Genomic DNA, 25373 nt, shown 5'->3' with positions numbered 1-25373 from the left:
TGTTGCAGAGCTCTGTGGATGCAGCACTGGGCCGTGCAGGTTAAATGGGTGAGTGTCATGATCTGCACATCATAGCTAGGAAAGCTACTAAGAACAAGCACTTAACAGGAGGAGTAAAGCTACTAAGAACAAGCACTTAACAGGAGGAGTAAAGCTACTAAGAACAAGCACTTAACAGGAGGAGTAAAGCTACTAAGAACAAGCACTTAACAGGAGGAGTAAAGCTACTAAGAACAAGCACTTAACAGGAGGCCTGAAGAAGCCCTGGAAGAGGAACCTTCTTGTCTCTGCCTCCTAACTGGCAGCTAGCAACACAACATCACACACAGAGCCCCATTTGTCAAATGATGCAGAAATTGCCACCCAGAAGCTGAACCCTGTACCGTGGGCTTTCTAGAATTCTAGTCCCTCATCCCTTGTGTAATACTTCAAAAGTCATGTGTGTACTTTCCAAAGAAACAGCATGACTGAAAACATGTTTAATTCTCAATATGCTTTAAAAACAGCAACAACACTATATTCACTCAGAATGATTCTCAAATGTCTCTTTTGGTCCTTAGTCCTCCAACCTCTGAGGACGGCAATTCTAGTCACAACCAAGTTCGCTCCCCTTTCTGTGAACAATCCTGCCAGTTGACCAGTCAAGGTGGCTGAGATCTCACGGTTTCTGTTCAATACAGCTCTTTCCATTAGCTTTTTCAACATCTTATAAGCTCAACCATTTCCAAGTATATATGAACTCTGACCCAAATGAGGGATCAAACAAAGTCAACCACAGCAGATGTTTTTGTAATATAGACCAGCAAAACCCCCTGTCAGACAGCAGTCCACAAAAATACGGCTTTAAAAAAAAATTCAGTACCCTAGAGTAAAAGTACTAAAAAACTTCAATATATGTTACTTAATCAGTATAGTTTTATTTCATCCATAGGCAATGTATTATTCTTTTTGATTTTTTGTAAAAAATGTCTTTATCAGCATTAAGCCAGGTCTCTCCAAAGATGCCCAAGATGGATAATCACTACGAGTCTGGAAGAATCAATGCATTTGAGGAAGGAAATAGTTTTCCCCTTCTTTGAAGATAGGGGCTGATCATGCAAAGCACCAGTTGTTTAAGAGGGTAAAGAACAATTCGTGCCTTTAAGGATATCAAACATATTAAGTATTTTTGTTGTTTATTTGTTAGTGTTGAGGTGTTACTAGCATGACAGAGTTAATTATTTCCCCCAAACCAGTATGCCAACCTAAAAACTTTGTAAGAATGCAAATAAATGGAGAGAACCATTTTTAATGACCATGGTGCCATTGGATGGTGAACCCTGTATTTGTTAAAATTACAGACATGCATTTCATATGTTTTTATTTTTGAATGTTGCATTTTCTGTCATTAAAATGTATTTTTAATGTAGCTGGCATAACCCTAAGCTGCTACACAAAGAGCCATGGCATCCACACACAGGAATAGCACAGACCAGGTCCTGGGTATTCACCCTTAAACATTCCCCTTCCCCTGAGCCCCTTGCTTCCCCTCCACTCTTGAAAAAAAAAACGTATTATATAACAGAGAGGCAACATTTGCCCCCATTTTCAATATTTTAGACGTTTTAAACACTCAAATATGCCATTTGTTTTCTGTAGGCACAGCCCTGAAGCAAGACAGTGATGTAAGTGAGGGAAAGAGGGTCTCAGCCAGCTCAGGGCTGGATGCTTAGTGCTTAATCACCCAACACCAGGCTCAGCAACTGTTGACACAAAATAGGTGGAGATCAGGTCGGTGCAAGCAGAAAATACCAGGAAGGCAAACTATATGTAAACACTCAAGGCAGATTTGACAAGAAGAGACCTAAGCCTGACTTGCTGGGAAACGACTGACTTGCCTTACAAAGCTTCACAGCCCCTCTGAGCTGAGTCTCTTTCCCCTTGCACAGTTCCTTTGAGAAGAGCAGGAATAACATTTACAAATTCGAATACATTTACAGAAGACAGCCTAGACATTCGTCCCCTTGGCTCACACAATATGAGTTTCAAATCTGCTGCTACATGCAGGATTTATGTAATGTAATGTGGTTCTTTCACATATACCTGGCGTGGAGCCAAATGAAAGGGGGAGGGGCAGTGTACACACACAACCACAATTCAGAAAGTTATTTCTCCTGACCTACAAAACTCATTCGAAGAACCAAATGGGTAATGCTTAAACAATCTTTTAATCTCTAACTGACACCTGACAACCCATTACTTATAGATTATTAATGCGACCACTAAAAAGTTTGTCATGTACAAAATTGCTAGAGAAAAAAGATTGAATGCCTGAGGAAAAAAACAAATTTTGCTGTACAATAACTTCAGAAATTCCAAACCTATTATCTGTCGTGCCCTTCACAGACACATAGCACACTGCTAAAAACAACTGATTTATCTTTATTACAGATCCTCAGAATGACAGCACACATGTTTTTCATGTCTTGCAATAATGTTTAATTTCATCTAGTTTTTATTTTACAGTGTTTGACTTGCTTCTTTAAGATGAGAGGGAGTAGTGACTTTTTAATGAATTTTCTTGTGTGTCTCTTTCCCAGTGCTTTCCCTTTGACTCCTACCGTGAGGCTGTGATTAGATCAGCCTCACCTTGCTTCCCTATGCACTTTACACAGCCTACAACACAGAGCTGCCGGGGGCTAGAGTTCTGACTAACCAGTCCTACATGTCTATTTTAAAGTACAGGAAGCTGATATCTGTGGGAAAATGACCTAAGTAAGGACACACATCTCATTGGTCAGCAATGAGAAGCATGATTAAACATTTGATTCACTATCACTCCTTGGATATCCTCTTCTTTCTCCATGACTTGCACTATCTGTCATATTCTCACAGGGCTCTTTTGACAAGAGACAAGCTCTTCTACCTGAGCCATCCTCCTTTGTGGAGCCCACTTATGACGAGTTCTTGATGCTCTACTCAGACACACTGAAATCAGTGTGGCACTTTCTCTGAGCACCTATTTCTCTTGCTAGAGGCTCGTGTTGACACAGAACAAAAATGGCAAACCTGCCTTAATGAGGTCTGGCCACATATACAGCCTGTGCATGATGTTCAAAGTCAACCCCAAGCCATTCCTACCCTAGGTTAAAGCAACTGCACACATCCAGATATACCAGCTTCACAGAGAATGGGTCCCCCAACTCCAAGTCTAACTTGATTACCCTATAGGTGTCAAAATGCTTCCTCAGCTGGAAGTCTGAGCTTCAGGTAGGGTTACATAGTCTTAGCCTAAAAATTCTGATGCTGCCTAGGAAGAGAAGTAGCAGTTTCAAGAAATGGTGTTTGGACTTCCCTGATGGGAGGAGTCTAAGTTTTCATCTACCACAGGGAAGCAATGCCTAGCTAGCCCTTCTTAAAGTGCCCATGTTCAACAGTATTAAGGATGTGATTTTATGGGAGGAATTCTGACAAAGCCAATGATTAAAACTTCAGCAAACTCTACCATATTGTCAGAGCAAAAGTCTTTCCTAAGAGAATTGTTTACAGGAAGTTTTGTGGTGTTTTGGTTTTTTGGTTGTTTGCTTTGTTAGTTTCTCAAATCTGCAGAGAAAAGTAGTGTCTCCGTTGAACTCCTAAAACTCTCCAACATGGCAATACCTGGAAGTTTCTAAAGATCTTCGCCCTCAAAGCTGTTTGCTAAGCTTCCCTTCCAAACAATACCAGGGCTGTCTGGCATCTCATCAGCTATGTCTCCGCAATGTGCAAGGTAAACATTTTTGACTGATTTCCATATTTTCTTATGAGCAAACGACAATATTTTATGTAGCGAGTATAGTATGATTGCTATAATCTAAACTCACAGTGTCTGTAAAGTTATGAGATTTGACACTCAGGGCAAAAGGCTCACAATTAACTGAAGCTTAAAGAACAACACATTCTGAGATGTTCCTGGGAGTTAGTCTCTCTCTCTCTCTCTCTCTCTCTCTCTCTCTCTCTCTCTCTCTCTCTCTCTCTCTCCCACCCCCCCCCCCACACTGCACCTGTTACTTCACTGATCAGTTAGGAAGTCCACATTAAATGTAGGTTACTCTGCAATTCTCCAAGGGGAAAGCAGAAGCAGCTGCATAATAAAATGACTCTGTGTGTGTGTGTGTGTGAGTTGCTTCATCCCTAGGTAACTTCCAGCCAGGGAGAAATCACTGCACAGTTGCACTTTCATTTTGCACTTGAGTAGCAAACAAATGACCCAGGGACTCCTGCACTGAACGCTGCTGTGGCTTTTTGGTTTTGTTCTCTCTCTCTCTCTCTCTCTCTCTCTCTCTCTCTCTCTCTCTCTCTCTCTCTCTCTCTCTCCATCTGTTTTTCCCTTGTCTTTGTGTCATGCCTCTGTTTAGCTTTATTGACAAAACAATCTGCGCCTAATGTTTAAACAACATCTGTAAAATGTGTTATTAAATTACATCAGAAGAAAAGCAGAATAGTTCTATGGAACCCACTGACCTCTATTGATTTTTAGATCACAGAAGCTGAAAGGATAATTTGTGAATGTTTTAACATTTACATCTAAACAGCTCCCTATATTTATAGAATCTTTGATTACTTCTAAAAGTATTTGCTGCAATACTACAACAATTCAGAAATAAACTTGACCTTTAACTGTTGCAGCTATTATAGTAAAGATCAGGTTTTCTAAAAATAAGCTTCCAATTTTACCTGCCTGTAGCGCAAGAGTCTACCTTTCCCCCATGGGTAAGAAACAGGAAGTGATGCTTGAGTGCTTGGCAGTTTTAAGGGCATTAGATAAAAGACTTGGGAAGATCCAGCATGGATTCTCAATCTAAAATCTATCAAGGACAGTAGTTCTGATGGCTTATCAAACGTTAGAGTGCTGCCTAGAACTTTATACTACCAATTGATAAAAAGGGTTTTCTTTCTATATATATTTCTCTATATATACATATAATATTTCATATTTACTGTATAGTTTACATGTCAAAACAGTGTCACCTTCTCAGAGCACAAAGGGGTAAGTGTTTAAAATCAGGACTTTCTATGAAAGTATGAGAATGAAAAGCAACCAGCCAAGAAGCTAGAAGTTGACTCCGTGCACTGTGAGCTAGTACTCTGCAGAGACAGGATGTGTCTGAGATTCCCAGCTAGTACTGTACAGCATAAGACATCAGTTTTCATTACAGGGAAGCCCCTGGTCTGCAACACTGGCCTAAAACCGTGAGTCTTTATTTGAGCGTTCTACACTCACACTTTGAACATATAAAAGTTAGTATACTAAAAAGAAAAGAGAACCAAATATTGGTTTTGAGTTTGCACATACATGTGCATGTTCATTTATGTGCTTGTTCATGTATGTTTATGCTTCCTTTAGATATCTGCCTAGAAGAAGGAGTAGGAGGATAGATTAAAAACATGCTGTGCACACTTATGAAATTCTCAAACAATAAATAAAAACACATCCAATAAAAAGTTGAATACTGAAATGATTTTTTTAAAGCTTTGCTTACATACTTAAATATTTAAAGACCTGAAAAACTATCTACTGCCAAAACGTACAATATTTCTACTTCAAATGAAAAAACTGCTCAACGTAGAGATATTGTTCTCAGAAGTATTTGTCACAACAATGAAAAGAAAAAAACCCAAAGTTAGAAAGTCCCAAAGTGTTATTTTTACCATTTCTCAGTGAGATTATACTTGAGACTGAATGAGCAGAGAGAAGGGAGACGAAAGTGTGTGGTGCAGATTCCACCTCACCACTGACCACACTGGAGTTTAAACCTCTCTCAACACTGAAGTCATGAGTCATAGAAGCTCACTTAGAAAAGCCATGTAATATCTTCTGTGGATCAAATAACACATTTACAATATTTTATGTGGGCCATCAACAAAAGATGTTTGTGTAGACCTGGTCTACAACCTCTAGTATGATAAATACCCCATTCCATCCCAGGCTCCATGCCAGCTTCCATAAGATCCCTCCTCTCTGTTTTTATTCTGACCAGTAGAATAAATATGGGTATTTGCAATTACATTTTTATCTCTGTTTTGTCTTCATCAAATCCGTCTTATTGTTTGGCAGTGAAGTTCTTTCACTTCCCCATTTTTCCATCTATTTCTGTCTTAGTCACCTAGCACGCACAGTATATCCTTTATATCAATACAAAGATACAAGATGAGTTTAGTGTTGGTGTGAAGGAATGGTGCCCAAAGTTCTTGTCTGTTTCTAGTCAGTGCCTCACTGAAGCTGCTTCAGTTAAGGTTCCTGTGACAAGCTAGCAACTAGACATGAGTTTATAGTTCTCACTTAACATATTGTGCATGTCAATACATTATGTTCTTGCCAATAATTATGACTGATCTACACCCAACCTGCCCTTCAGCATTTTATGAAACATCTTCAACAGTGACTCATAGCATATACAAAAATTTACATGTGTGTTAACAAGTTTTAAGAAATCCAAGAAGATATTTTTTTAAGTTGTAACTAAATGAAGTAAAGAGGAAGTCTTAATACATTAAGGATCATTTTAAAGTTAGGATTTCTAGAAGAAAATAACATCATAGGCTGTCCTTCTATGCAGTGAAAGTATTTATTTGCAGGCTCTCAAAAAAAAAAAAAGGCTTGGTGTGGTTTTATAGTAGAGTAAAAGGAAAACTGACTCTGCTTTCGCTGCCTTTTAGTCTTCAAACAGGCATTGTTTAAGATGCAATGCCATCTTCAGGTTTTAAGAGGACCTCCATTGTTTGTGTGCTCTTTCCTACCTAAAGCTAAAGAATTATTGTTTGGTGAGTTCGTCTGTTTGGCTTGGTTTGCTTTAATTTGTTTTTTCTAGAGAGTTTCTCAAAATATCTCTGGCTTCCCTGAAACTCATTCTATAGACCAGGCTGGCCTAGAACTCTGATATCTTCCTGAGTGCTGAGATTAAAGGCATGCACCACCATGCTCCGCCATAGGTTTGCAAAACATTTTTATACTTGAATCAAATACATAAACACCATATTCATCACACTTCAAGAAAAGAAACCCATCTCAAATATTTTAGATTGCTTTAGAGACATTCTCTCCAGAAAAGTTGTTAACAGGGGCCAGAGGAATCAATAAATCCAAAGCAATGATGTGCAAGGAAGAACCATTTCTACCAACAGAAGGGACAAGGAGAAAGGAAACAACCACACATATTCTGGTCCCTTTTGAAAAAGTAACAGTGATTTTGAAATCACCTAGCTGCCAACTGAAGCTTCAGCCTGAGGTCTACACACACTCTGAAAATTGTTTCCTAGCTTCCTAATTCCGAGTCTGCTTTTTCTCCCCTCTAGTACAGAAGTGAACAAGTTAAACAGTGGTCAATGACTAATGAAGGCCTGCAGACCTTGTGTGGAGAATCCAGAGAAATGATAGTGTATATAGATGGGCTGGCATCACAGGAAGACCTCTTTGCCCCTGCATTCACAAACAATGTCCCAACAGTGGTCTGTACACAGCAGAGTGTGACGAGTTTATTCTAGGAACTCTGCTAGCAACATTGAGGATGAAGGGAGATGGTGTGTTCAACAGGCAGCCAGCTCCTTAGTGCTCCTTAGTGCTCCTTAGTGCTCCTTAGTGCTCCTTAGAGCTCCTTAATTAGAGCTCAGCCTACCACTCCTTTACCTTCACCAAAGAACATTTCCCAAGGAGATGTCGCATTTCAACAGCTCCCACTGCATTAGGACTTTATAAAGGACTTCACCATCACGCTAAGCCTAAAGCCATGATTGTACATGCACATATAAAGCTATGTCTTCCTTATGGAATCAGACTTCTCTGAAAGGCCGACTTCAAATATGCAGTGTTAACAGTCTTGAAGATTTCAAAAACAGTAGCAGATAAAAATAGGCAAACAGCAAAACCTCAGAGGCAACAGAATTCAACACATTTAGATACAGTATGGCTTTGGTGGTTCCCTATCCACTATGAGGGCTGCAAACATTGATCTCCGAAAGCGGTGGTAAGGTCATAGAAATTGATAACCCTTACAAGCATAGCTCATGTGAGTCTGCCTGTGTCTTGCAGATAGTGTACTTGTAAATTAATCCTCCAAAGGCAAATATACCATAAGTAGCTTGTTATCTCTAAAATACTAAGTTGAGGAACACATGGGATTATACTGACAGAAATTACATTTTCTGTAATGGGGCTTAATATATCTGAAATATCTCCCAAAGGCTCGAGGCTCTCTAACAGTGAAGGGTCTCTTAATGTAAATACAATGGACATCAAATACAAATGTATTCACCAAAATGGATTAGGTTATGTAATCAGAGATTCTGTAAAATTAATCTTTGATGCCTATTGAACAAAAAGAAATACTTGTGTCTACAAACTGCCATCCTCAGCTTTCTCCAACAAGATTTTGAGGCTTTTCTGGATTGTACTTCAAAGAATAGAAGGCTTCTCCATCAAAAACACTGATCTGAAAATATTAGGATGATTAATTAGATCTCCTCAGTTTTAGGGGAGATTGGATTTCAATGTCCTTCAAATACGACAGTAGGCCTGGGTGATTATCCTTCACATGGCTTTAGCAGAGTCACAGAGGGAAATGAGTCACACTTTCTCAAAGCCTCAGTGCAATCTTGCTGGACATGTAGTCAGAATGATGTAGCTTAGGACTCAGTATATAAACCTCAGCTTTACTCCAGAGCAGAAATTTCTACTTTATTTAGAAATATCACAGCCTTCAGCAACATCAGACTTTGAAGACCTTCAGAGGGGGAAAAAAAAAAAAACTACAAATACTCATCTTTTCCCTTTTCATATTTAAATGATAAGAGAATACTGGATGCCATCTTTGAGCACAGAATGTTAACAAAATCTAATTGAATTAGTTTTTCATTGAATTTACAACCGCTATTTGGTAATGGTATATTTTCTTCTTTCGGAGAAAATAGTATGATACCAACTCTATCAATCATCCAGAAGAAAGTGAGCCAGAGTGTTTTCCAAATATGCACTCACCCTGTGCATAAAACATGTTGAGTCATAAGGGAGGTGGAAGGCAATACAGTCTATTGTCCATGCTAGAAAACATTTCTCCACAGCAGTCCAGTTTAGTTCCAGCAAGCCACTAGGGAAAGCAGCAGCAACTGGGTGTGGCTTCTTCATGCCAGACATTAACTGTAGGTTGCCAGAGGGGGAAACAGATTGCGTGTAAACTCAAGCCAAATTACTCACCAATTGTTCACTTGAAGGATGGTGAGTCCTGTATCTTGTGCCAACTGCTTTTTCTGTTCTTCAGAAGGGTAAGGGTGCTGAAAGAGATCAAAAAAGGTATGTGTACAGCAGGCAATGTTTATACCATTTTGTCAATAACCTAAGTGTCTAGTGAAGTCTATAATTAAAGGTAAAAATGCTGAGGTGTGTCACTCTTATTAATGGAATACTACATCATCTAATTAATGGCAGTAAAAGACAAGCCAATTACAAAGATTAGTGAAGTGTAGAAATGTCTGTTTAAGATACTTGCAGAGCAGTCATATTGGGTTTACTCTTTAACAAGTTTATTTGTTGCAAGGCTAGAAGGTTTACTGTGATCTTCACTGTATTTGATTAGATTGGGGTGTGTGTGTGTGTGTGTGTGTGTGTGTGTGTGTGTGTGTGTTATGTGTGTGTGTGTGTCTGTGTTGCTATCTAGAAAAAATATCTCTGAGATTTAAAAAATATCTCTGAGAGCAGCTGAGGTCTCCAGTATTTATTCAGGTGTTACACTCTCCCTCTATAACTCTGTACTGCTGGATTAAAATATTAAAACTAAGCTAGGTATACTTTATTTAGGTCACTCTTGTTTCAACTCTTGCTGAGCAAAACACCCACAAGCAAAACTCAACCAAAATTGGTGTCACCTTCACTGTCATTTGACAAACTTGGGGGTCATTTATGGGACACACCTTTGCATGGCTTCTCCATGAAGAGGATTACCTGAGGGAAAACCCCATCCTGAATGTAGACAGCATGGTCCTGTGAGCTAGGAACCACGCTAAAGAAATGGGAGAAAGAGAAAGTTGCTCAGAGTCAGCATTTGGCTGCCTCTGCTTCTTGTCTCTGGAGATGTGAGGGTGTAGATATCAGTCCCAGGCTCCCACAGCTGTGCCTTCCCTTCTGCACCTTCCTCTCTATTATGATGGACGGTATCCCTTCAAAGTGTGAGCCAAGACAACACCCCCCCCCCCCAAGCTGCTTTTGCCAGGCTTTGTTGTTGTTTTCTTTTCTTTTCTTTTCTTTTCTTTTCTTTTCTTTTCTTTTCTTTTCTTTTCTCTTCTGTTCTGTTCTGTTCTGTTCTGTTCTTTTCTTTTCTTTTCTTTTTGTTTAGTTTACTCACAGTGATAAGAAAAGCAATGCACAAAGTTTGTTTCCACACCTAAAGATCAACATATGCTAGAATTCTGCATAAAGGTCAATAAAAACTCGAAGGACATCATATTGCACCTACTAAGAACAGGCCCAGCTCTGTTCCTCATGAGAAAGAGAATACAAAAAAAATTATTGATTGTATAATGAAATTATGAAATAAATTTGGAATTTTATAGAAATTTTTATTTCTGGAAACATTTTCTGCTTAGCAATCAATGGCTAAGTTGCAACATTCATCTGTTGCAGCTGGGGTTGTGGTTTCCACCTATGAAGACACTGGCTGCCTTGAAAGGTTGCTTCCCCATAAATTCTCCCGAGACAAAATTGTCCTGACAGATGGTCCTCTACGCTTAGTTCCATTATGAATGAGAAAGGGCACCCTCAAGACTCAACCTAACTCTGTGTGCCATGGAAACTAAACTCTGGTCTATTGAATGATAATTAACATAGCTTTTAATCTCATTAATAATGTCTAGTCAGGCGCTTAAGAAATTGTTAATGATCACATCAGTGCTTTTACATGTAACTTTAAGTATGTGCTACACACATCGGGTATACTTGTGAAGAGCAGGGATATAGTAATTTTTCCCATAAGCATTGTCTTTGATTGCCACTTAATCAATAAATACACAATTAGACTGAGGCTTTGCTTTCATGGAATAGAGTGCCTTTCTCTAAAGAGCTCGAGGTATATTTCAGACAGGATAGTAATTAATCCCCATTAGATCCCTCTGAGTGACAAGAATGGAACAACCATCCTTCTTGTTTTGCAGGTGAGGAGACCAGGCAGGCAAAGGGAAGGCCAATAGCTATAGTTCCTCCTCTCTAAGTCTTCACAAACCTCCTTGCATAGCCTGCAGAGCCAGTTGCCAGGCCCCGTCCTTTCAGTACCACTGATCTCACCTGGCACTTTGCTCTCACTCGGCTGCACTGTTCTCATTTCTGCTCTTCGAACACCCCCAAGAGTCTACCTACTACACTTCTCAGTGTCACTGTCAGGGGTCAGCTCAAGGTCAGGTACATACACACACACAAACACACACATTCATACAGACACACAAATGCATACAGAGACACACACATATACACACATGCATACAGAAACACACACATACACACACATGCATACAGAGACATACACACATGCATACAGAGACACACAGACACAAACGTGCATACAGAAACACACACAGGGAGCTGGTGAGATGGCTCAGTGGTTAAGAGTGCCGACTGCTCTTCCGAAGGTCCTGAGTTCAAATCCCAGCAACCACATGGTGGCTCACAACCATCTGTAACAAAATCTGATGCCCTCTTCTGGAGTGTCTGAAGACAGCTACAGTGCACTTACATATAAATAAATAAATAAATAAATAAATAAATAAATAAATAAATAAATCTTTAAAAAAAACAAAGAAACACACACAGACATATGCATGCATACACACATAGACACACATGCATACAGAGACACACAGACACAAACATGACAACAAATGCATATAAAGACACACATAGACACATACATAGATACATGCATGCAGAGACACACACATACACACAACCACACAGATACACACATCACACCACACCATGCATACACATCTTATCACATCAATCTTTTCCTTATTCCCTGATAGCAAGACATTTTCTTCTTCTGTATTTTCTTGTTGGAGTATCTTCTTCCTCAAGTACCACTTCAAAATTCCTTGCTTCATTATTCATCATACTTAAAATCTACATGCGTATGTAATGGGAAATTAGCAACTAGTTTGAACAAAGAGACTAACTATAACTAAGATACTTTATACAGATACTATCTATCAGATTTAACACCAAAATGGATAATAAAGTGTCTTTCAGAGCTCATAGAAAGTGTAGGCATCCACAATAATATTTCCTTTGCCTCAATCCTAAAGGTGGCATTGACTTATAGATTACACTATAATGAGCTAGGGCCACACTCAAGAAAGAAAAACAAAACAGGTATTGGGACTAGTACAGAACTAAACACCACCCACCATCCTGATCTTAAAACATAATTCCCATTGTATAAAAGCATTCCACACAATTCTCATCAAATGAATCTCTTCTTACAAACAGAACACTGAATTATAATGTTATATATAGCATTTCTATCTCTATATTAGTTTAAAAAACTAGAATACAAATACAAATGACTCTAGTATAATACAAATGACTCTATTAGAGCTTATAAATGATATTGTACTTACTAATTATAAGACTTTGAACATGACCAACTTTTATAACCCTCAATTTTGTCACTCTGAGTCCTAACATCCATTGAAGTTAAAGGCCTCTCAACTAGTAGCTCTAAATGGTAGTGCCCAATAAGAATTACAAACTACAATTTGAAATGTACAATTTTCTTTTTTAAAAAATTCTTGTCAACATAGAAGGCTTCTTTGGCAATTACTACCCTCCCCAAGGCACTGCCCTCCCCCGCAAGGAACAGACTAAGAAGGAAAGCATCAAAGAGAACTCTTTAAAACTGTGATAAGGATTCTGAAGGGTAGCTCTCCACAACTGATGGCTTCTGGCTGGGGTACAGGTGGAAAAGGACTCAGCTTTCTTTAAAAAGCAGGCCACTGGGAGTTGGACCATGTTCCAGTGAGTACATGGACAACACAAACTGAATCTATCTTTCTCTCTCTCTCTCTCTCTCTCTCTCTCTCTCTCTCTCTCTCTCTCTCTCTCTCTCTTTCTTGGGTAGGAGGTCATAGTTTTTTGGAGGGGGACATAGAAAGGACTGGAAAGTGAGTGTGATTGAGATACATAATGTGAAGTTTCCCAAATAAAACTATTATGTGGGAAAACATTCTTGCCTTCCTGTGTGTGTGGGTGTATGTGTGTGTATGCATGTGTGTATATATGTGTGTGGGTATGTGTTCGTGTGTGTGTGTGTGTGTGTGTGTGTGTATGTATGTATATGGAGTGTGTGGTGTAGGAAGTGTGGTATGTAGATGTTTGTCACAACACACTTGTAGAGGTCAGAGAACAACTTGCAGAATTGGTTCTCTTCTTCTATCAAGTGAGGCCCAGAGATTGAACTCATATTAGCAGGAGCCTTTACCATCTAACTGGCCCTAAGTCCTCAATACCACCTAGTTGTTGATATTACTTGAATATAAAATTATAAACATGCACACAGACATATTCTGGTCTATAACATTTTCTGCAATACTATTTACTTAGTTTTCCAGTCCCTACAAAAGTGTCTGTCAATTATTTTTCAGGAGAATTAATAAATATGGCTATTCTCACTCTTCGGTAGAACTGAGTTACACCATTTCTTGCCTTGTCTTGTTGGCTGACCTAGTGCTATGACCAGAACCAGATGGAAAAATTAGTATTTGTGCCATTCCTATTTAGCTACTTTGAAAATTGAGAGTTGTCACAGCGATTTCCTTGTCTTGTGTTTTTCAGGAGTATTTTTGCATGGTTGTTTGTGAGCAAGCTTTACATACATCCTTAGATGACAAATGCAATTCTCATTTTATTTATGCAAATGGTGTCAGAAAAATTCTCCTTGGATCATTAAGATTACCTGAATCACTACAGTTCCAAAGAGAAGCAGTCCCGCCCCCAGAATTCCACAGCAAATTCCACTGGTTTCTTCACATCATGTAGTTTCTGATTTCATAATTTAAATATCACAAAACTGAGAAAGGGCTAGGTTTTTTTTCTTCTCCTCTGTCACTTTTCATGTGATCTGATTTTAAGTAATTGGAACAAACTGTGTCTAATTTCATGCAGCATAATTGCGAGGCAGCCCCAAGCTATAGAGACGCAGCACTCTGTCTCCATTAAGCAATTTTCAGCTCTTTGGGAAATATTTTTTATGTAGATATGAATGAGCCTGGATAAAATTAAATGTCACAATGATTTGGACATTATTAATAAGGGATATGGTATAGTAAGGGGTAGGATACATATATATATATATATACACACACATATACACACACACACACATATGCGTGTATGTGTTTGTGTATTAAATTGAATATTCTGGGGAATGGCATCCAGGACCTTGTACATACTGGGGTACCAGCAAATTCTTTGTCTATGGTAAAGCAGCTATGTTTTTCTTTCTTTTTATGGTTCTTGGCCTTGGACTTGGTGTCCTACAAGCTCTCAATTCCTTTTTTTTTTAAAAACTATAATTGCCAAAAACAAAACAAAACAACAACAACAAAAAGCCTACTTGAAAACTATGACTCCATGTAGCTGATACCCACTCAGCCAAAAATCCGCAGAGAAGTGGTAGGCTTCTAAACACAAACCCAGCGGTTTGGATATCTCAAATCCAGTGAATCTCAATTACCTAGACTGTTTATGGATAGTATGAGTTATATCTTTGTAGACATAGAAAAATGGACTGACCAAAACCAAACCGAATCAAAAACAAAACAAAAACCAACCACCCCCACGTGCTTAGCAGTCGAAGCTTCTGTTAACAACATGCTCAGCCCCCAAGGCGGTCACCCACAGTGTGGATGAGACAAGTGCGGAAGCCATGCTGCAAAGCATCAAGAGTGAGCCCTGAAATGTGCCATTTTCAGGAAAAAAAACAGAAAATTCATTCCAAACTACTGAAAATAAAGGTTTACGTTTCTTTTGGCCATCTCCCCGAGCACCTGTGCCTTACTGCACGCAAATGACAAGGACACTGGTTGAAGAAAGATCAGTGGGTTCTTGTACAGTACTGGCCTGCTGTACCAATCAGCTTAATCACTTTGGGATATCCAAGTAAATTTGACCATCATCCAACAGACAGTGAGGGAGACCGAGCCTTTGCTGTGTACATTAGCCCTGTGACGCTATCTCCTAAAAGCTTAATTATTTGCAAACAATTGATCAAGATGGGAATTTGAGACGGGAGATGCAAGTGCCACTGGGAGACCTGCGAAGCATTAAGAGAGCAAATGAAATTACCTCTAGATCCTACAATAAGAATTAACGATTGCAAAGGGAGGGCTAGGCGTGCACGCGGTCGCTACAAGGGTTCTGTCTGAAGTGCTTCCCATTTGATCTGCATTAACACCTCAGGAATGAGTGAGAGCCTTAAAGCACTGATTATGTCTGGGCAAATCGGACCCTCCCTTCTTTCCCTTCCGGCATTCAACCTGCGCACTTGCATCAGTCTAGTTTCCCTGGGAAGAGAGGAGAAGCTGGACTGGGACGAGAAACTAGTCACTTTGAGGAATGGGACCCCAGCGATGAGAGAAACCTCACAAGATGACCATTGTCATGTCCCTAATCAGCAGCCTGACTCCCACTCCATTTCTGTCCTTCGTACATTTCTAGGTACACAGAGTGACTTGCAATGATGATCTAGTAGAGAATGGTTGTCTTATAGCTTTATCAAAGCACAGAATGATCCCCAGTGTATGTGCCCTGAATAACTGCAATAAAGAATATCTGGCAAAAAAAAAACCACCCTAAAATAGCTCATATTAAAGCTTAGTCTGAACTGTCATTTTCACTAGCCACGAGGAACAGCAGATGACAGAAAGAAAATGACACTTCGCTAAAGAAAATTTTTCTTAGTGCAATTCTACTTTTTTTTTTATTGAGGTTGGCATGGGAGACCCTCCCACAGAGATGGCAGTTATCTAGTATTTACAAGTTTACAATACCTTGGAAGAGAATTTATCTATTTAAACAATCAAGCAGCCTTTTCAGATGAGCATCAATAGGAAAGTACAGAAACTCTACAGTATACACAGATGGAAAATGTCCAGCCTTATATCGTAACGCTATCCTGGACCAAATGGGCTCCTTTCATCAAATGTCCACCCCTGGCCGCAAATGTGGATGCCAAGACAGTGATGAACTTTATCTTATCTGCCCTGCTAACCAAGTTTCAATAACATCCCCTCCCTCACCGCCTTGCCCACTCAAACAGCACATTGTAATGGCAGCAGAAAATTTGAAAATAATCCTGTACAGAGCTCTCTGGTGAGATAATGGAAGGCTACACTGCCCCTTCTCAAGCCTCAGATTAGTAATTTCTTGTGACACAGAAGTGCCTCTATACAGAAACTGCAAAACAGCTATAACAAAGCAATAGAGGTAGAAGCAATTTTCAAGCAAAATGTTACACGCTATACTTTAAAAGGTATGGGAATGGGTACTAGAGGGGCCGATCTAACAGGAGGAATTATGGCAAGTGTCCAATATCAGCCTTATCAGGGCAATGTTCTGTGGCTTGGCTGAATATGTCGGGAGAACAATTTCAGAACTTCTTTTATCCTTTTTTTTCCTCCAGCCGTGTGCCTCCTCCACAGCTAAGTTTAATGCATTAATATAAGTTGACCTTGAGCTAAACTCTGGTATGTGATGGAGAGATACTCCCTTTAAAGAAAAGGGAGAAAGCTACCATATGGCTTTTAACCATTAAATCTCTGTATTTTTTTTTAAACTTCAGAGTTTTCCCCTTTTCTGCTAAGGAATTAGGGGTTGAAATCAAAATACCCAGCTATGTGTTTGAGCTTTAAGAAGGTAAGGAGAAATTTGTTAACTAAACAGAACTAACTATATCTGGTTAACCTAATTTTTTTGCCTATAGAATTTTCTCTCATTTTAAGTAAAATTGCAGTCATTTTTGCCTTGTGCATTGACTAGGGATGTGACAATTGACTACACTGTGACAATTACATTGATCTAGGATACTTTTTTCTTTTAAAAATCCATAATGCTTTCCTATTGTCTTTCAGCTTTATGAATTAGTTTTACTGTTTCAGTGAATGCTTTTTCTGTCTTCTCACTGCACATTATCAAAGAGACACTTTGTGCCTGGCATTTACATTACAAAAGCAGTGCTCCATGCAGTTGAGGAGCATAGCCTGAATGCATAGCAGTCGGATCCTGCACCCTTACATAGGCTTGAATCAAAAGGAGAGGAAGCAACTGTGGTCCTGGCTAAGAAGCCAAAAAAATATTTGGAACAGCATCAGTGAAGTTGTAAATTTTGATCTGTTTTCTTAATGTTCTGTCAACATCTCGAGTCTGCCCTCTTGTCCAGACAAAATGTCCTGTTTCTTGTTTGGCGCTGGCTTTTTCTAGAAGTTAGTTGAGTCACTCTGTAGATGATCTCGCTTGACATCTTGCCCATATAACAGAACTATAACAAATGACCAGTGGAGATGTGTGGGTAGGGAAGTCAGGTAAGAGGGTCTGCAGCCTTGATCTTATCACTTGAGAATGACAAACTCGTGGGAAAAAAAGGCAGAATGCTGGATAATATTTCACCGCTCTTTATTTCTTGCATTACTGCGACTATATTTTGAAGACATAGCCAGGAAAACAGTTTTGTTGCCAGTTACAAAGCCAATATTAATTTTTTTTTCCTGCTTTGCTTAATTGATCTTTTTCTTCTAAGTGTAAATTAGATGTAAAACCCAGAAGACATGTATAGTGGGATTAGGGTAACATCAGCCCGCGTCCTGTTATCTGTTCTATAGTCACTGTAGTCTAGTATGATGATGTTTCAGGTCATTCTTCAGTAGCTATATTGCCACTTCTAAAGGCAGGCAGAATAAATAGATAAAATATAGGACTCTAAATTAGCAATTACTTATTACCTTCCTAAAAGTCTTAACATTAATGAAAAGTGCTAGAATTATTTTTGACTGTTTATAATTAATTATCATCCTCTGAATGTTGGTTATCTCAGTAGGCAACCATGGAAACAGAAGGAAACCAAACAGACTAGATAGGAGGAGCTTAGAGGCGGGGTAGAATAAGAAGAGAGTGCGAGTTTCACTCTTTGGCTTGTGATTAGCTGCTCTTCCCATGGGAATGCTGAAGCTGGGGGCTTCCAGTCACTAGTGCGGGTGCAGAGATCTGTCCTGAGTTTTTCCCACTTTCTTACTTTCCCAGTGACATCGCCTTCCCATTTCCCCATTCCCTTCTGTGAGTATGTATATATATATCACAAGGGAGTGTGAAGACTGTGTACATCACATCCCTTGTGACATACAGAGAGAAGACAATTGCCATTACTTCCTATACCGCTTTCCTATATCCACCCCATTTTTTTCCCCATTCCTCTCTGGAAGCAAGTATTTTGGGCAAGGTTGAGTGAAGAATGAGACTTATCTCACCAGGGCTTTGACCACACTCTGTCTTGGGCTTCCAGCTATAGAGACTTTATTAATTATAGCATTGCTGAATTAACACTTAGTAAGTATAACATGTATTGGAAGGTAAGGATAGTGCCCCAGGCATTGTTGAAAATATTTCACATACATTTGCACAGGGAGGTACAATGATTATACTCATTTCATAGATAGGAAAATGAATACAGAAAAGATAATCATTCTCAAATTGACATAGCTGGGACATGGCAAAGCTTGGATTTGAAACTTGGTGGTAGCATCAAGTTGGAAAGATTCGATGTGTGTGTGTGTGTGTGTGTGTGTGTGTGTGTGTGTGTGTGTGTGTGTGTTTGCTGAGGCAGTCCTTCTCATTACTGATGAGTCAACCACAGATGTATATGATGGGGCCTACTTATATATAAAGAAAATATCATTCTAATGTGCATATGTATCTTTTAATGCTACAACTCAGTTCTCTTAATGGAACCAAAAGACAAACCTCATTGGAAATTACTACACCCATCATTTTATTAGTGTTTGTAGCATTGCTTACACATGCAGGAACAATGATAGGTTATATGCGAGAACATTCTTAAGTTCCTAGAATCAAAGGCCTGCTAATCTATCTAACCACATTCCACTAGGCCTTAATTTCTCTCCTTTGAAATAAATTGGTACGTATGTGCTTCCAACTACTTCCATTCCTTACGTGATTCTTAACCAAGTATGAGTTAAACTACATTTAAAATGATTTCAAATGAATAAACCCCTGATAAAAACACATGAGTGCTATTCCCATTAGTGATGCAACTAGCCAAGTTCTGTGCTCAATAAATAATTAGTATATGAATGAATGAAAGTTATTGAAGTTAGAGACACCAGAATCCCTTAACTCGCTTTTTATTCCTGTTGTTTTGTGTTTTCTCAGACTGTGTAGCTCTAGCTGTCCTGGAACTCACTATGAAGACCATGTTTGCCTTGAACTCACAAAGACTCACCTGCCTCTACCTTCTAGGTGATGGGATTAAAGGAATGTGCCATTATGCTGGGTGTGTATCTGGCTTTTGTTAGTAGATTCCTGCAGATAAATGTCAAGAAACCTGCTGACCCACTTCAACAAGTATTCATCTTTCTCACTCAACTTTATCTCTTTTTGAGGACTTTCACGTCTGTTTCTACAGTCTCTACAGACTCAGAATCTAACTTGTATCTATGTAAGTTAGCGTTGGGATTTGTCCCTGAGAGTCAGCGACATCGCTAGATCATTTTCCCTCTTGGTCTCTAGGTGGTCAGTGGGTTTGCTTTTTGCCAACCTGGAAAGTCTGAGCTATTTCCAAAGTGATGAAGTTCAAGCTCACTGTAAGCAGTACCCAGAGCAGCGCAGGACAGGAGAGATGTCAGAGGGAATGCTCTCCACTAAGCCTCTTCACAAGAACTGAACTTTAACAAGCTCACACAACAACAGCATAATTCATGGAGCCATTCTTTTATCCAACAGAAAATTCATGACTGATTTATATGATGTAGTCTAATAAACTAAGTTTTTTCACACTATCTTCGCTGATCTCTGCTATTTGAGAGAGCATGCCCACTAAAAGGGACCCATCACCCTTTTAAAGAACACTTTTCCACTTTAAAAATCAAAGTAGAAAATATTTTGAAACTGGAAGAAAAAAGTCAAGAGTGTGAAATACTCTTCCGACCTTTCGGGAATGAGTCCTTCTTATTGCCTCTAAAGATGCTTCTATCCAGCATTAATTATTCAGAGAACAGCAGCAGCAGCAACAACAACAACAACAAAAACAAAACAAAACAAAAAAACAAAGACAATAGCAGCAGCTTCTTGGGTAAAGAACAGAGTGTAGAGGCAAAACCATTTGGTGAGGAGGTTTCCAGAGAAAGACAGAGACGGGGAGAAAGCAATGGAGAATCCATGCTGCTCCCAATATGACTCAAGACCCCTGGAACTGGTACTCATTCTCCAGTGCTAATTTTCCCACTTAAATTACAGTGATGGTGTAGCTTCATCTCATTAGAGATCATTGTCCCCAGTAGACAGTTGTGTTTATGGGGGACTCTGGCTGTTCCACACCTGCTGATCAGGTTGCTATGTGATCAAGGCTGCATACAAACAGCAGACTTGAGCTTGCTGGACTGCAACTGATGAGCCCAGGCTAATTCAGGGGTGATTATGTAGTTTACTGGACCACTAAACCTCTTTAAGCTTGTAATTACTGCCTATTTGAGTAAAGCACATTCAAAAGCAATTCACTGCATCATGCCTGCCCCAGCTGGAAGCAGGCTGCCAGCAGTCTGTGGGGACATTAAAATCTACAGGGACAGGGATTGAAGCCCAGCTAGCAGACACTGGGAAGCAGGCCTCACAGCCAAGTGTGCACACATTTCCTCTCACCTCTCCTGACCAGGCTCACTATTAAAGGTGCAATGAAATCTAAAGAACAGCCATAAAGATGGAGAATACTAGAAGGGAATGCTGCAAACTGCATTTTAACGATCCCCCCCCCCCGTCTTTTCACAATGAGAGTCTGGGGGAGGGGGGGACAAGAGAGAGAGAGAGAGAGAGAGAGAGAGAGAGAGAGAGAGAGAGAGAGAGAGAGAGAGAACACAGCTGGATTTGCCCTGTGCTTACTAAAAGTTCCATCTAAAAGGTACCAACTTGAAGGGGAAGACCCTCCCCTCGTTCACTGTAGAGCTGGACTGTATGGAGAGTCAGACACTGTCCACCTATGAGGCTGCATTTATCACCTTGGTAGGAAACTGTTATTTAATTTAGCCAGTGGGTTAACTTTTTCTAAAATCACCTGTGAAGACTTTTTGTAGCTAATGAATTAAAATGCCTGGATGAAATGTTCTTTCAAGAGCCAGGAAAGATGTACAGAAAGACAATATCAGTATTTACCAATGTTCTTATTTTCTGTGGCTGTCCCCTTAACAACTGGAGTTCTTTTGTGTAACAACGTGTACAACATGCTTTGCACTGCTGAGGTATAATTATAACTTGTCTCTAAGTAACAAAAAAAGGCTGAAACTTAATGAGGGGGGATTAAGTTAATTTCTTTTTTAGCTAACAGTTTCCTGTCTCTTAAAATGAAGACCTTGGTGAAGAAAATGTTCGGGGGGGGGGTGAGGAATTAAGCTTTTTATTTTACTGAAATCTCTACTCTGGAATACTGATACTAAAATAATAAGTAATGTTTATTCCTTAAAACTCCATAAATTTGTATTAAGGAAAGCCACAGAAATTCCTCCCTGGCTGCTACATCTCAACTCTACAGATCCAGGGGCTTCATAGTTATCCAGACATTGTTGCCATTAATATTCATTAGATGGGTCTGCTTGCATTTTTATAAGCTGGGAGAGAGGCAAAAGAAACAATCAGAATTCTTTAACACACGGACGGACATTATCAACTCAACATATGCCAGCAGCACCACATCCAGATCTGAAGTTCAGATTCGAATGATTTACCTTTCCTAAGCCAAGCCCCACCTAAGCACTTTCCCCCCTTAGCCACTGTGGCCTGAGCTAGTTAATCACATTTATTCTCTGTAACACACATGGCAGTTTTTCACCATACTTCATTTAACACACCTTACCTTGCAATCAAACTAGAGAGAATTTTCCCTTAAGAGAAACAAGCAAGCAAATGCCCCTAAAAACTTTATTTTTAGTGCTAAGATCACCTTTGTCCTAAATTTTCTTTCAAAAGCCCCTACTGATGAGCAGTCACGGTCTGTCTTCAAAGGTTCCAGAAGAGAGAATAGGTCAAATGTGGGCAAATACTGAGTATTTATTTCTCACATTCTGCATTTTTAGGTACTCAATCTAACTGGACTGGAAAATGCTAATGCAGGTGTGTCCTTATTTCAGCACAGTGGTTTGTACAATGAGATAGTGTTAGGCTGCCCATCAGCAAGAAGATCAAAGAACGATGGCAAAAGCAATGATATTCAAGTCAATGTAAAGGACGCTGCTGGCCTCCATTTATAATTATAACACTTAGGCTTTGCATTTGAGTGATACCTATAGTTACGTAATACTTTATACTTGTGATTTTTTTATATTTTATCAATCTGAATCTATGATTACCTAGTGAGTACATAAATTCATGTCACGTTACAGTAACTGTGCAAGGGTGAAAAAAAGGTCCTGGAGTGAGCACAAAGCTGGCACACAGGGTCTGTGGCTAGAGTGCATCTCCTAGGCTCTTGGCCTCTTTTTGCTCAGTCTAGCTTTCTTTACACTCTACTGGAGCTCAAAGTTTATCTGTTAATGATAAAGTAAAAATGCTGTAGCCATATCTGTCGGAGCCAGTTGTTAGGCAGGGACTGTGGTCCTGGTTTTTCTTTGTTTTTTGTTTTGTTTTGGTTTTTTGTTTTTGTTTTTGAGACAGGGTTTCTCTGTGTAGCCCTAGGTGTCCTGGAGCTTGCTCTATAGACCGAGGCTGGCTTCTTACTCAGAGATCTCCCTTCTCTGCCTCCTAAGTGCTGTGATCAAAGGCATGCCCCACCACTGCACAGTTCCAGTCTCTGATTTAATGTGTAGACATGCATTGCTCTGTGTTTAGAATTAAGCAACTTAGACCCAAAGAAAGCAGGATGACTTTTAAAGGGGCTGTCATCATTCTGACTCACAGGTGATGTGGCAGTAGAACAAGACAGCATCTGCCCTTTCTAAGACAGGACCAAGGAAATCAGAACCTTTGCCTGATGACTGCTTAGTGTGAAGCAGCTAGACACAGCCTTGATTTGTTTAATGCATCTTTCTCTGCCATCTCATTAGTGACACGAGCTGCTAATTATGTATCCAGAAGGGCTAATTTCCCCTGTTCCTCTGTCACTTTTTGAGAGGATTCAGGCCTGGGTGTAGAAGCAGGAGAATGGTCATTAAGTCCATGATGCTTCAGGGATGTGGTTACACACTTACAAATGGCAAGTCAAAAGGATAATCCTTAAGAGCCTTGATTTGGAGAGCTTTAGTTGAGTGTACCGCACTTGACAACTGAGGTCTTTGGGACTTGTGCTGGCCATATGGTCTCTGAAAACACCTTTTAAAGATTTGTGTGTGATTATTCTATGCCAGAGTGTTTTGCGTGCGTGCATGTGTGTGTGTGTGTGTGTGTGTGCACATGCACCACATACATGCTCTATGCCTGCAGAGTTCAAAGGAGGGCATCAGATCCCCAGGAACTAAAGTTACAGATAGTTGTGAACCATGGTGTGGGTGCTGAGAATCAAGCCCTGGTCTTCTGCAAGAGCAACAAGAGCTCTTAACTGCTGAGCTGCCTTTCCAGTCCCTGGCTGTATGGTCTTAATGACAGTGTCTCAGTTCTTCAAGCTTCACTTCCTTGTCTATACAACAAGAAAAACAAACCTGGTAGCAAGCAAATGAGGCAATCTGTGAAAAATACATCAAATGCGGGTCTTGATGTGCTAGGAAAAGATGACTAATTAATTGTGATAGAGGTATTTTAATCTGTATTTAATTTTTATAATTCTCTCTATCTGGACAACCTCACTTCCAGACACTAGGGGAGGCTCCCAGTCAGGCTGTTAGTGTGCCAATGCAGAACCGGATAGGCTGTCTTCAGGACTTGCCATTACTATCATGCAATGATGTGTAGCAGAATCTCAGCTGGGCATAGAGGCATGTGCTAGCACTCAGGAGGCAGAGGACAGACAGAAGGACATAAAAAGACCATGTCTCAAAAAAATAAATAAATAAATAAATAAAAAGCATTTACATTCTCCAAAACAGACCTCTGGTTGTGAAGGAAGGGAAGTCGGTGTCCTGTTCTATTTTTCTTTTCCATGCTTTAGACTCAACTCTGTCTCTTCCTGAATACATTTGAGCCTCACAGAGGTGACTAAATAATGTATTCTTATAAAAAAGAAAAGAGTGTAGAAGAGAAAACACTGAAAACCCAAGGTGTGTAAGAGGTAAAGCTATAAAATAGACCTGTCGAGGCTTCAGAGGGATGAGTCAGGATGCTCCGGTGGCCTTCAGAGGTCACACACACATTCCTGGGTCTGCCTCTATCACAATCTGTGACTGGCTAAGGTACCAGGGAAATATTCCAAACCATGAGTACTCTGGGGAGCATGTGAGTCATGACTCAGGACCATGCAAAGTGGGAAGCCTGATCTGGCTTCCTAGACTTGGAGATTGAAAGCCTTTGTCTTTTGGTGGCTAGAAGTCAGAATGGGTCATGCAACCACCTTCCTCGACAAAGAATAAATGCCACATTTGGCAGAAAAATATGCTCTCAGGAAAGGGGAGCAGAAAATTCTTTGGCCTGGGCTCCAGTGAGAACTCATCTTTGAATACCAAGCAAAGTCCATCACAATTAAAAACACACCTTTGCAAATGAAGGGTTTGGGATTATTTCAGTCCCAGTGCATTTATAATACAAGCCTATCAATAGTTATAATTAATACAGTTTTTGGATGTCTGGTTGGTGAGCAAATGCTGCCATTATTTTCCTTTTCATTTTAGTCTTTTTAAGCAAAATCATTTTATTGTTGATGATGTTGTTGTCTTAGAAAGGTTCAGATAAATATATAAAGAAGAAAACAGAAGGTTAGCCAGTGAGATAGCTCAGTGGGTAAAGGTGACTGCACCAAGCCTGGGGACTTGAATTTGATCTCTCATACATGTGGTGAAAGGAGAAAAACAATTCCCAAAAGTTGTATACACACAGAAAGAGAGAGAGAGACAGAGAAAGAGACAGAGAGAGGCAGAAAACTAAGGAAAAATGTATATTGTGTCCAAGTTTGACAAAACCTCTAGCATATTTTGATTCTGTATCTCACACCACAATTCCTCAAATAGTCCCTATTCTAAAA

At 39.7% G+C, this 25373-nt stretch overlaps 1 protein-coding gene across 3 annotated transcripts in view; it reads right to left on the bottom strand.

Moving 5' to 3' along the window:
* Meis1 (Meis homeobox 1) overlaps positions 1-25373 on the bottom strand; it is a 140861-nt gene that overhangs the window by 15639 nt on the left and 99849 nt on the right. For all 3 annotated transcript variants that reach the window (XM_085829096.1, XM_085829095.1, XM_085829097.1), the window contains one exon: positions 9209-9285. In XM_085829096.1, coding sequence (XP_085685222.1) covers positions 9209-9285 — 77 coding nt within the window. The remainder of the gene's footprint in view (positions 1-9208; positions 9286-25373) is intronic.

Source organism: Mus caroli, unplaced genomic scaffold (assembly GCF_978045245.1).
Source record: "Mus caroli unplaced genomic scaffold, Mus_caroli_1 scaffold_13, whole genome shotgun sequence".
Taxonomy (NCBI): domain Eukaryota; kingdom Metazoa; phylum Chordata; class Mammalia; order Rodentia; family Muridae; genus Mus; species Mus caroli.
The sequence above is the reverse complement of the archived record's forward strand: the minus strand, read 5'-3'. Positions and strand labels throughout refer to the sequence as shown.